This window comes from Trachymyrmex septentrionalis, unplaced genomic scaffold (assembly GCF_001594115.1).
Source record: "Trachymyrmex septentrionalis isolate Tsep2-gDNA-1 unplaced genomic scaffold, Tsep1.0 scaffold16, whole genome shotgun sequence".
NCBI classification, from domain to species: domain Eukaryota; kingdom Metazoa; phylum Arthropoda; class Insecta; order Hymenoptera; family Formicidae; genus Trachymyrmex; species Trachymyrmex septentrionalis.
In genome coordinates, this window is record NW_017304758.1 from 3,528,793 (window position 1) to 3,540,443 (window position 11,651).

The 11,651-nt window shown below is 33.1% G+C and overlaps 2 protein-coding genes across 5 annotated transcripts in view; one reads left to right on the forward strand and one right to left on the reverse strand.

Annotated features, from left to right (window-relative positions):
• Positions 1-7,830, reverse strand: part of LOC108746020 (ITG-like peptide) — a 14,663-nt gene extending 6,833 nt beyond the window's left edge. Inside the window, exons 1-6 of one of the 4 annotated variants that reach the window (XM_018482491.1) lie at positions 7,692-7,830; positions 5,635-5,824; positions 3,821-3,950; positions 3,456-3,605; positions 3,135-3,223; positions 2,736-2,879 (exon numbers count right to left, since the gene is read on the reverse strand). In XM_018482491.1, the coding sequence (XP_018337993.1) occupies positions 2,736-2,879; positions 3,135-3,223; positions 3,456-3,605; positions 3,821-3,950; positions 5,635-5,796 (675 nt within the window). In that variant the 5' untranslated portion in view covers positions 5,797-5,824; positions 7,692-7,830. Of the gene's footprint in view, positions 1-1,755; positions 2,880-3,134; positions 3,224-3,455; positions 3,606-3,820; positions 3,951-5,634; positions 5,827-6,343; positions 6,447-7,691 lie in introns of those variants that run through there. The other 3 variants (XM_018482492.1, XM_018482494.1, XM_018482493.1) reach the window with 3 other exon arrangements.
• The window catches only part of LOC108746021, a 92,397-nt gene that overhangs the window by 2,323 nt on the left and 78,423 nt on the right, over positions 1-11,651 (forward strand). The window contains exon 2 of the mRNA XM_018482497.1: positions 3,143-3,225. The gene's annotated coding sequence lies outside the window, so the exon portion shown is untranslated. The remainder of the gene's footprint in view (positions 1-3,142; positions 3,226-11,651) is intronic.

Here is an 11,651-nt window from a genome sequence, read left to right on the forward strand (position 1 = left end):
GAAAATATATTGTGTAAATATATAGAGCTTAAGTATACATACGGATCGAAGATAAAAATATAATTTTTCAATAGGATAATATATCTTGTAATTAACATTCATATTTTATAGAATTCTCTTAAATGCATTAGGCATTTCGATATGTTTTGAGTTTTTTCTTACACAGGTAGATTAACGTTTCGGGAAATATCGAGAGATAGTAGAAGATTGATAATATGTCTTCAGGGGACTCTCTTGGCGATTATAGCACCGGTGGCATGGAAAGCAACGGTTCGCTAAGAGCTTTTTCTTTTCAAGACAAAGGACAGATTATTTCTACGGATATTGAGATTAGAGCATTTTTGTCATTATCTGTTTGCTGTTGTTGTTATTGTTGTTGTTATTGTTGTGTTGTTATATGCGAATGTGATTTCAAAAAACTCTTAACATTGCGCCTCCCACGATTACGCTTAAAACATCGTGCAATCATTCTGAAACGATTATTATTTAACATTATACTTTCTCTGACGACAGTAACGATTAATATTATAATGAATTTTTCCACAGAGTAATGTTTGACATAACAATAGCCACAGATAATATATATCGTATATTTATAATATTACGATTTCATTATTACAGTTAATAGAGCGATTTCCGCGATATTATTACTCGACAGAGAGCGATTTCTGCGATTGATGTTTAACAGAGCGATTTCCGCGATTTTTAATAACTTTCCCTTCTTAGTACTTGCTTGGAATTTTATCTTTTTTTTTTTAAACGAACAATACGCACACTTATATTTGCCACTAAGAGTTAAAAGTGTCTCATCTTTTCCTTCGTCATTGTATATGTGTATATTTATATATAACTCTATATCTCTGAATGTAGCGGAGACAAATGTTTCCCTCTTTGATATGTATCGTTTATAGCGTAATAATCCTCCTACATTCTAAAATGTGTCATTTTCCAACACAATGTGACTTAGATTACGATATACACACCGACGGTGCGCGAAGTTCTTTTTAGAGAAGGGTAGGGATAAATGTATTTGACATAGAGTCGAGTTAAACGTCTAAGTACGTACGATTTCTAAGGGTAAACTCGAAACATCGATTGAATTATAAGGTACTTGCGCCTCTTTCAGCTCTCTTCCCCCAGTAGAAAATACTTCTCCATCATTAAAACCGTTCTGAATGACACCTCGCGTTTCTTGCGATGTCTGCCGGACGACCGTTCGTATAATGAGAAAGAAAAATAAATACTTCGATCTGTGCGTTTGAATAATCAACGGGATGTGCAATGGCGGACTTATGGCTAACCGGTTTCTTGGAGTTTATTAGGGACCTGTGTATTATCGAGTTTCCCCAAATCGTTGAGCTGATTTATGACTGTTTATATGCTTATAACATTCATATTTCAGTAACAAAGTGAAAAATGTTTTCGTAATATTTTTGGCTTGCTAGAAATGTTATTTTATTTGAGCCTTAAATCCGCCATTGCAGACGACTTCTTTCGTCACGTCCTGCTGGCATCCCGACTCATTAAATTCATTCAAGAACTCGAATTAAAGATACAAGTCAACTTACAATCGTTGACGATACTTCTGTTTCTTTTAACTGCACTTTCTTCATTTTGTTATTCAAAATTGTGAAATATGCATTTCACAAACAGTACAGAAGTTTAAAGCGCTTTCTAAAAAAATTCAAAAGACACCTCAAATTTAGAAAATGTCTCTTTTAGAATTATTAGATTTCATTCTCTTTTAGATTTTGATTGGGTTATTTTTATTTTAATATATATTTTAACTTTGTGTTAGAAATGCTTCTCGTATATCATCTTCTTTTTGCATAAGATTATTTTTGTTATTATGAAATTAACAAATTTTAAATCAATTTTGACTTTATACGCAGTGAAAATGTATGAAAATGCAGTTGAAAAGCACAGTTTCTTACAATTTAATTATCATTCACGGTATCGACATTGAAATTTCTCGCATTGAGGGCAATCTCATTTGCAATGCAACCACATTGTTGTGTCAGCGGTCATGATCGGTTATTCTATTGCTTCGAAAATTTTCGAAAGATAGATTTTATCATTTGAAATATCTTACAGATTAGCATAACGAGAATATCACCGATTAATAAAAATAATAGTCAATGTTGACACTGCGACGATAACAAGGACTTTACTTCTCCCTTTGTGCACGCCTCTCATTTATTATATCTTATTTCTATGACCATGACTTATCGCGAACAATTAAGTGCTTCACTAAACTTTCTCTACAATTCGAAAGAAAAGCTCAACCGGTAGACCGATAGATAAACCTTCTTTCGAGCTTTTCTTTACACCTTAGTTTTATATCATTAAGAAACATCTTTGTCGAACGGCGCTTTTAAACATCAGCGCACTTTCCTTATCATAACTACGCTAGCGTGTCCCTTATCCCTAGAGACCTATAAGACGGCTTACTATGATATGTGTTATAGGTTTGTCAGTCGCGCTATATTCGAAGAAGAAACATCCTCGAAGTAACATCTCCCCGAGTAATATTTAACTCCAATTTTTTTCGCACGCTATCATCATACTTTCCGGTGCATCGTGGCATGGAGTAGAGTTAGGATTTGGAAGGAGATTGAATGTAATGTCGAATCGACAGACTTAAACCTAGGTACTTCACAACGACTAAAGGAGGATTTGATTTTCTCGTAGCTTATCTTATATACTTCCCATCCGTTGTGATGATGCGCGAGCGTTTAGGCGAATGGCATCCGCTTGAATAGGCGGTTGCCCTGTCCGGTGATCCGTTTCTCGCCGGAAGTGTATTGGATCACGGACTTTATCTGATCCGTCGCTACCGGGCCGATGCAAACCAGAGGATCCTTGAAGTACGAGCAAACCTGCCGAGATTTTGCCATCGTCAGAATTATATAAAACAAGATTTTTTTCATTGTTAGACTTAAAACGATCGTTTTACTCTCGATAAGATATTAAAAAAGATTTATATTCATAGAACGGTATTATAAGACATTTCTTTTTACATATACAAAACATTCCGTCAAAGAAATCAAATTTTTTGAACACGTTTTTTTTTTTAAATGTTAGATGTAACTTTATGTTTTACAATTCATATAATAATTGATACGTATTGTTACCTTTCTAGGAGTTTGCCGGTGTCGCCTTTGTAATTGGCAGCACAGTCCACGGCTGATATCACACTCGCTTGACATAGTGCACTCCTCATCTGTAAGTACATTATATTTGCTTGATAGAATCTTTCCATAATCTTAAGTAACTGTGTATCCAAGCAAAACACGTCATCACGTTATTAAAATGATGTCAAAATGACTCCAAAATGATCACTGAAAGTCACTTTTCAATCATTTACGATTCATTTTAACGTCGTTTTGATGTTATCGTGTCTTATTGTTCTTGGGTATATTTTAAAAGAGCAGAATATATATTTGTCAACGTACTGTATAATTTGTTTGAAGTGGTCGGTGGTTGACACGATTTTGTTTCCCGTCCAGGCATTTCGGCACACATTAAACCAGTTTCGCAATCGCTATCCCGTCTGCAAAGTTCGCCTTGTTTCATACCAAAGTCGGAAACACATGTTCCAACAACTGAAACATTAAACTCGTGATTATTTTCTTATCGACAAAACGAAAAGAATGAGAAATAATTCAGGAAACAAGTTGACATTATTTGTCGTCATTTTAATGTTCTAATGTCGTCAAAGACGTAACAGCTTGTTTCCTAAAAAGAGCTTTATTAATTTTAATTGAATAAGCTTTAATTAATTAATAGGAACTTTTAATTGTGAGATATTTTGATTTACCTCCATCGAGATTTACACAAATGGAACCCGGGCAACAGTGATCATTATACACGCATTTTCTCTCGTAGCAAGGTTCTTCCGTTGGTTCAACTCCTTCATACATACCACCATATCCTTCCTGGATTGACTGCTTTATTTAAAATACAAATTATATTTTAAGATCCTAAATGCATTATTTAGAATTGAATACATTTAACAATTTTTAAATTACGAAATAATTTATTAAGAAAAATTAAAAGTGGGACGATAAAAACAATTGTTATTTTCTCTTTAATCAATAATTATAGTAAATGGAATAGAATTATTTGTTGGAATTGTTTCGAAATCTGTAAGAAACGGCAGCCTATTTTTTCTTTGTTGATTTTAATTTATTTAGTCATTTATTTCTAATTTACATCCGTAACTTCGATAAATCATTATTATCATTGTGTCACGTGATGCTTTTCTTTCGCTTTTCTTTATCGCAGACAAGTGTGAGTTAAATGATAATGCATTTGATACTCTCTTGCTAGATTAAATTTATTTATGTAATTTTGTTTAGAATATTTTGCAAATTCACTGTTCTTTAAACAAATGAATATATAAGTAAAATAATGATGAACATGTTCATCGTCAAAGACATAATAGCTGGCCGCGTTTTGATATACTGCTAGTATTAAAAATATATAATTTATGTTACGCGTATTATAGATTTTCAGTATTAGCGTACGTACATACATCGGAACGTGGCCTATATAAGGAGCATGTAATAAGGAGAATATATACATGAGTAAGAAAATATTACTGCATAATTCTATTCCATTTAATAATAGTAGAAATTTTCCAAGGCTTGATTATACACGCGGCGAAGAGAATTAATCTTCCTGAGTTAATGTGAAATAAAGCAATTGAAACGTGCGCAGATATTTATCGGGCTTGAGTTGATTCCCAGAAGTTATAACTCTACTGCAGTTGAAACGCAGTAAAAGTTTCTATAGTCGCAGTAATTTCACAAATATCGTGGTACAGAGACGGCTCTGTTCAATCTCCAGATCGCAATTCCGCGGTTAATTCATCGCGACCGAAGAAATGCGAAATAAACAGAGCAGCCGGAGAATTCTTCTCGCGATTACTGAAGCACAAGTGCACGCAGCTCGAAAATGAAGTATCGATCGTGCGTGACCTGTATTGCGGTACAGTGTTGCTAATTAAATCAAATAATAAAAAGTTCAAATGGCGTTTAAAAAACTCGGAAGGACATCTAGGCAAACTTGCAAGTAGTTTAGATTTTATCAGTCTGAAATTTTATTATGTGAAAAGTGTTCAAAAGAGGTTAAAGTAATTTTTGAACTTTTATTTAATTGTTCAGATTATTAAAAAAAGTTTAAAGAATATCTAAAAAATTAAGGGAGACATTGTTGATTTTTTATTTTCGACATCTAAGATATTTAGATATTTGAAAAATTAAAGCCGTGTAATTCACAGTTTGTTTTTATTTTAAATCCGTCTTAAATTATTATATTTAAGATGTTAATACGGCTTTGTAATGACATCTCAAGATTATACTTAAAAATGATTTTAAATAGCGAGAATCGACTACGAATACCAGCTTATAACATTTTTGGAGTTTTAGATGTCTGGATTTTCAGCGGATATTCGAATATCTTTAGGTTTTTGTATCATTGGTCTAAAATATATATGTAAAGAACGTTTGAAAGATTGAAATACGATTTACAAGTTTTTATGGCTTTCTTACAAAATATGATTATCACTTGATCACAATGATCGCGAGATATAAAACTGTTATATTTCCAAGGACAGGTCGCTTTACTTACTTGCAATAATCCAGGGCGGTTCATGTAACCTCCATGACTGCCATAACCGAGATTAGAGAGCATTTCAGGACTAAAGCGGTTGAAAAGGCCACCCCATGCCTCGACACCGATGTAAGCCGTGTTTGCTACAAGCACTAACGTTATCACCGCACACGCCTTCATGCCGTTAGAGATGTACTGATCTTCGGCGCTCTATAATCATTCGAGGGAGAAAGGGTGCTCATATTGCTCATATTAAAATTATTGAAATTCATCAGAGAAAACTCGGCGTAATCGCACATTATCGAAAAGTGAACGTTAATTTATTACGTATTATTGCGCGAATATTTGCAAATGCATTATGCGTGTAAAATTAGGAATATTATTTTTGAGAGTATTTTTTTTTATATACGTGACATTTACATTTCATAAATTTAGCAATATAAGTATTTAGAAATTTCCAAAACATTTGGAAATCTTTTTTTTCTTAATTCATCAGAATCAGAAAGTAAATTTCAATTTTTTATTACTTAAATTTTTACTGTTTTGAAACTGTGACTGACAGTAATGTATTGAAATTACATATTTTATTTAATTACATCTTATATTTGTCTAAAAGTTTCTATGTAAAATTAGATTATATTTACGATACAGCTCGATGCAGCTTACAAAGATAATGACAAAAACAGAATATTTAAATTGCAAAACAGGATAAGAAGGAATTTGTTACCGTTTAGTTTGAAATGAATTTCACTTGATTTTCTCTTCCTTATACCTCTTACGAGTATATTTTATTTCCGTGTTGTTTATCCCGACTGTTTTTGTTGCAAGCAGCGATCCGTAAGACGCAGTTAGCCGTTAGCATCGAACCCGTTTTACATGATGGCTTATCATATCAAATGCCGATGATGTAATGCTTCTACTATACTTTTCTTAAGGCGATCTTTTCACGGTTGCTAGTACAATTTCATAATGCAAAAACCGATAAGAACATTCTTCATGCAAAGTCATCGATTATTATTACTTATTTTTTCTTTCATAATTTCATATCTTTAATTTATTTCTTATGTCACACTAATTAGTAAGGTTCACTAAAGTTCACTATTAGTAAGTTTTATTGCGATTTAGGGTTTTATTCTCGAAAAATATCGCATATGAAAATACTGGGAAAATCTATGATATACATGTATTTTCATATGCGACATTCTTCGAGAATAAGCCCCTAATTTTGCATGATAATAAACTATGATGGTATTAATTAAACGATTAATATTTATAAATATATTAAAATGCAATCGACTGTATTCGTTTAACATGAATATTTAAATTACAATTAATATTTATATTTACATTACAATTAATTAATATTTATATTACAATTAATGATGTGATAGGCATCTTTTTTTTCGAAGAAAATTGTTTCATATAATATATAGTACGAGAAGATTAAATGCGTCAGCATTTAATTGTTTATAAAAGAGGGAAAAATGTAATGAGTTGTGTTCATATTCTATTCATAGTCAAGGAATAATTTATGATTAGCATATGAAATGAATTGCATCAGGTCAATACTAGCAATAACCTCGAATATACAATCGATAATTCGTCAATCTCCCTCTTGTGTTTTTTTAACTGAGATGAAATGTATTTGCGATATTTAGTGCATGTCATTTATATATAAATGGATGTAGTTAAAATAGTAATACAATTAACACGAAATTTCAATCAATCTAAATTTATCCGATTTCTACAGCTCAAATTTAATACATTATCCTTTAATACACAAAAACCACAATCTTAGATAAAAAAAATATTTAAACACTGTTTTTATGAATTTTAACTTCAAATCTATAAATTAATTTATTCTATTTTAATTGTGTTTTAACATACTTTAACGATAGCTACTTTATCTAAAAAAAAAAATAAAAAAAATTGAGAATGTGTCTGAACGTTGAGAACAAGCTTCGAAAAATACAACATATAGGACATTCTAAAACATCTATGCAACGTCTACAATATTACGACACACTGTGAACATCAGAAGCACCTCTTCTATTAACAAGCCATGAGTCACTTACGAAAAGTTCTTGCGCCCTGGCTCAGCTTGCCTGGAACGCCTTTACACTTCGGCCGGGCAGGATTAGCTACCCCTCGCTAGGTGCACACAAGCTCAACAAGTCCTCGGTGGAGTTTGCTGGAGGACTGAGTCCGTGCTGTGCTCGCTTCGGCAATCTATACTTCTACGTCGTTCCGGTTACCGTCACACGGGCGCATATACACAGTGACGCATGCGCCACCCGCTGCCGGCCCGTCTTCTTCTCTTCTTCTCTTTTTTTCGTACCACCCTATTGCGATCTACGTGACATTTTGTTCATTCAGATCTCTTGCTGCTTTGAGTAAGATAGCTGGCCGAAGAAGTCACTCGTACAAATAAATCATCCGAGACTATTCATTCCCTAAGCTCGGAGTATGCAAATTTCTTTGTCAAATGCCCGAAGAAAATTGTTGAATCAAGAACCTACTATTTCTGGCTGATTTGACTCGGAAGGAGCTATAGGTCAATCAGAACAAAGAAGAAGAGGCTACTAATGTTGACAGATGACGCAGCGTCGACAATAACGCGATCGGGTGCAATAATGATACAACGAATCATTGATTTTTAATTAAGAGAAGTTTTTGTCGGTGTTTGATAAAAAATCCAGAGCTACTATGCAGCACCCTTTTTGCTACTTATGCGAAAAAGAAAAAGTCTACAGTTTTACATTGCTTTGAATGCAATCTTTTTACAATCAGATTTGCACGCACAGATTAACTTCTTTCGCAAATTATAATATCACGATCCTTTGGGATACCGTGTTTGCGTCAGAAAACAACTTCAGAAATTGCGATGTTTCTGTAACATCCGGAAGAATAAGCAGCGCACGGTCTACGAAAGGTCAGAGATAATAAGTAATCTCGCTCGTCACTCGTGCGAATTTGACTTTGTGGAGGGGTCCTTTGTACTTTGCAGAATTTTTCTGGTTCTTAATGCCCGTTGTTATATTTATCTCAATTTGAGATTCTCAAGATGTATTCCCGACAATCACGACAAACGAGTACTTCGCCTTCGCGCGCCAGGACACGTTCTCGCCGTTCATCGTGCTTACCTTGCCTCATTTTAGCTCACTCCTCGTTGCACTCCTTATATTATCGCTAGTTTCGTTCTCTCTTGGCCGTATTGATCCAAGGTATCCTGATGTGCCCGCCGGGTGGTCGCTCCTGCTCCATATAGTCCCGTTTATAAACCCCCGCATGCTCTTTCACATATACCAGATGATTGCAAAGCAAAAATCGTGATAGTCTCGTCATTGTTTAATGCTTTTAAATCTGAACTCCTCAATAAGTCTAATTTTTTTTTTTTAGTGAAATATCTTCGAGTGATTTTTTTTTCTCAAAACGCCAGTTTTTAGAAAGCTATTGAGCTAAAAGTTGAAGTTCTCTAAAATGTAAAGTAATTTTTATTCTTATTAAAATCCTTGATGAAAATACTGACGAATAATTTTTTATTACTTTGACGAATTTAAGGAAAGTTTATTTTAAATAGTTAACTTAAACTACTATTATTTTATTATGCCAGGTTTCTCATAAAAATCTTCTAAAAAGAAGACTTTTCACTTAGTTGTTGTTTAAAATAATTATAAATTATAATCAATAGTTTTATAATTATAGTAAGTATAACCTTCACTCTTTCAACTTTAATCTTTTTTGCTAACTAACGGTTGATCTTAAATTCTAATTACGACGTTACTTCCTTTTTCCTGAAAAGGGTACTCAGTGAACATTTTCGTGAAGGAGGAGAACAAAACCGGTAGACGCGCGTAAATCTTGCAGTGACAGATCGCAAATACGCTTACCGTCCGTCTACGATGCAACCACCTGTGTGACGAAATGCCAGAGTACGCAGGTGAACGCATACATGCGTTCTCGCGAGTGCACCGGGTCGCGTCGTGTATGTGTAGTACGTACCATTAAATCGCATCACTTCTTTCCGCTTTGACGTTTCACGGCGTAACTTTGAACGTTACTTTGGTCTTGCGTGCCGTGAATAACAAGTCCTAGACTTCCAAGAAACTTCGTGTCCACTATGATGGAATATAAATGTATATTGTCTCGCGTCGTAATATTACACGCGCATGAATGAGCGTAGGATGGTTTTGTATGATGAATACTCGTTTAATGATCTCGATCACTTACTGAAATTTATTCTCCGCTAAGGTCAGCTGACACGCCATTTAATGGTCCTTTGAATTACCGCGCCCTTTCCTACGTAAACGAAAATACAATATGTGGACTGTTTATACGTGTATTTTCGCTCGAGGTAATTCAATTAATTCAACGCCTTAAATCATTTTATATTATTTGTCCGGAGGAATTTTGCTTTTATTATATTAATGATTACATATGTGATAGTATATTAAAATAGTAATTTTTCTATATAATTATGTTGAAGTAGAGTATTAAATAATATTTTTCAGTCTGATTTAACGTTAATTTCTTCCTAAACAATTTTTATTTTGTAATATTATACTTATTTATATTATTTCTTACTTCATATTTTATCAGTCTTCTCTATTTAAATATTACGAAATTACAGTTGACAATTTGTATTCTGCGTGATATTTTAAATACAAGAAACACAATTGATACGTGTAATTCCGTAATTTCTTATCTTGCGAGATTTATGAGGAACTACTACAACTAATATCAATTGTAATGCAATATTAATAATGATAACAGTACTTTCAAGAAGTTTGTTCTATTCTGAATAGAATAACTGTATATATTTTATGCATAGCTAACATAATAAAGAGCGTATTCACAAAGATCCTAATCCGGTAGCACGACATTTCGTTCCCCTATAAAGCTGTACACTTTGCTATTATTTTCCCATTTATCACAGATGCACAGAATTAATAATCACAGTATAACGAGATAACAAGGGGATTGCTCTAAGATTAACTTAAAGATCTTTTAGAAAGATATATTTTAGAAATTAATTATAATAAAAAAAAACTCATATTTATGAAATTTCATTTATATAATAAAAAGTAACCAAATTTTTCTAAAGCTTAAATTGTTTTGTCTTCTGGAAAATTGTAGAGAATCGCTGGCGGCGTATAACGGTATTTGAATGGATTGATTAAATTTGAATTTAAATTTTGAAGGGATTTTTGATTTTTAAACCATAAAATGCAAATATCACAGAATTAGTGCTGTAGGCAAATATCTTGTGGTATATACGATTTTTAGATTTTTATCGATGTCATGACCTTTTAGTTCAAACACGTGCCAAATGAACGAGCGCCAGAAAGATAGGAAGCACCGGAAGCAGCGACGTTATCATCGCGGTGACGTTGTTCAAACGTGATGATATAAGTATATTAAAAGTTCGATCGATTTAGAGAACATTTGTCTCTATTTTTAATAGGAGTATCACCTCGAGGATTGTAGCGCGTAATATGCACGGCGATGTGACGTCAAGTAGTCGTTGATGTCTTATGATATTTCCGTACGTGAAGTGTTGGTGGTGAATAAATAATCGCACATGTTATGTTATCGTATAAAAATGTATTTAATAACGTCTAACAATGCAATAAAATAGGGCTTGTAGCTCGTCTTTATGCACTTATGTATGTACTGCAGTTTATGCACTTATGTATGAGCTGGCGCGAATGTATTTACGGAGCAGGCAGAGATATAAAATATGGGGAAGAACGTTGCGCAGTTTTTGAAATTTACCCGTGTCGTAAACGTGGTAGTCCAAAATTCGCTCACGTATCTTTGATGATGAAATTTTTACTGATGTGATTTGAAATATCATTAATTTACGATTAATTGAATTGTTTAGGAGTTGACAATTTTTATAAAGTTTACCAATTTTAATAATTATAAATTAAATAATGAATAACTTCTAAGTTAAACATTATTTTTATTAATAAGATATTTTTGTTAAAGATTTTTGTTAAAGAAAAATCAGTTTCAAATTAGGAAGTCGCTAT